Source organism: Penaeus monodon, chromosome 31 (genome assembly GCF_015228065.2).
Source record: "Penaeus monodon isolate SGIC_2016 chromosome 31, NSTDA_Pmon_1, whole genome shotgun sequence".
In the NCBI taxonomy this organism is placed as follows: domain Eukaryota; kingdom Metazoa; phylum Arthropoda; class Malacostraca; order Decapoda; family Penaeidae; genus Penaeus; species Penaeus monodon.
The window spans coordinates 53,738-54,432 of NC_051416.1; the positions used below are offsets into that span (position 1 = coordinate 53,738).

Genomic DNA, 695 nt, shown 5'->3' on the forward strand with positions numbered 1-695 from the left:
CTCTCACATGCATTAACCTCCTGAAAGCTAACCCAGAAAGGGAATTAGGCTTGCATGTATTTCCCATAAATGAGGATTTCCCAGTGTACTTTATTCTTTGCTTAAAGGGAAGGAGGCTTTGGCCACACACACACAATACATGTAAGCACACTTGTATGTAAAGATATGTTGTAATGCATACACTGTATCAATGAAATTCTGTAGAACAGCAGTATAATTCTTGGTGTTTCAATATGCATCTAATACCTATATCATGATAGGAATTAAAATCAGCCAGTGTTTTCAGCCATGACATAAAGCCTTATAACCTTCTGCTTTATATTCCAGAATCAAGATGGGGATATGTGGCAGGTCTACAAGACATACAGTCCCGAGGTGTACACAAAACCTGCTGCCAAACCGCTTAGAAAGAAATCAGGCATTCCGAGACCCAAACACGCCAGGTCTGCCAGGAAATACGACAAGTAGTTTCAACTCCTTCCCAAATGGCTTGGTTTCCAAGGGTGATATAGATTTTTGTGGTGTGAAGACAGCGTTGAGAGAGGAGTTATGAGCCAGTTTATTTCCAGCAGTGAGAAGTAAGAATAGCACCATGCATCTAAAATTGGAACTGAACTGTGTGTATGGAAATGAGCTTTATAAGTGGTAGTATAATAAACCAAAATAGAGTAAGAGATGGAGATGGAAATCTCCAC

General features: G+C 39.9%; 1 protein-coding gene across 1 annotated transcript in view; it reads left to right on the forward strand.

Annotated features, from left to right (window-relative positions):
* Positions 1 to 689, forward strand: part of LOC119592801 (kinesin-like protein KIF3A) — a 19,500-nt gene extending 18,811 nt beyond the window's left edge. The window contains 1 exon segment of the mRNA XM_037941711.1: positions 328 to 689. Coding sequence (XP_037797639.1) covers positions 328 to 468 — 141 coding nt within the window. The 3' untranslated portion in view covers positions 469 to 689.
* The last annotated feature ends 6 nt before the right edge of the window (positions 690 to 695 follow it).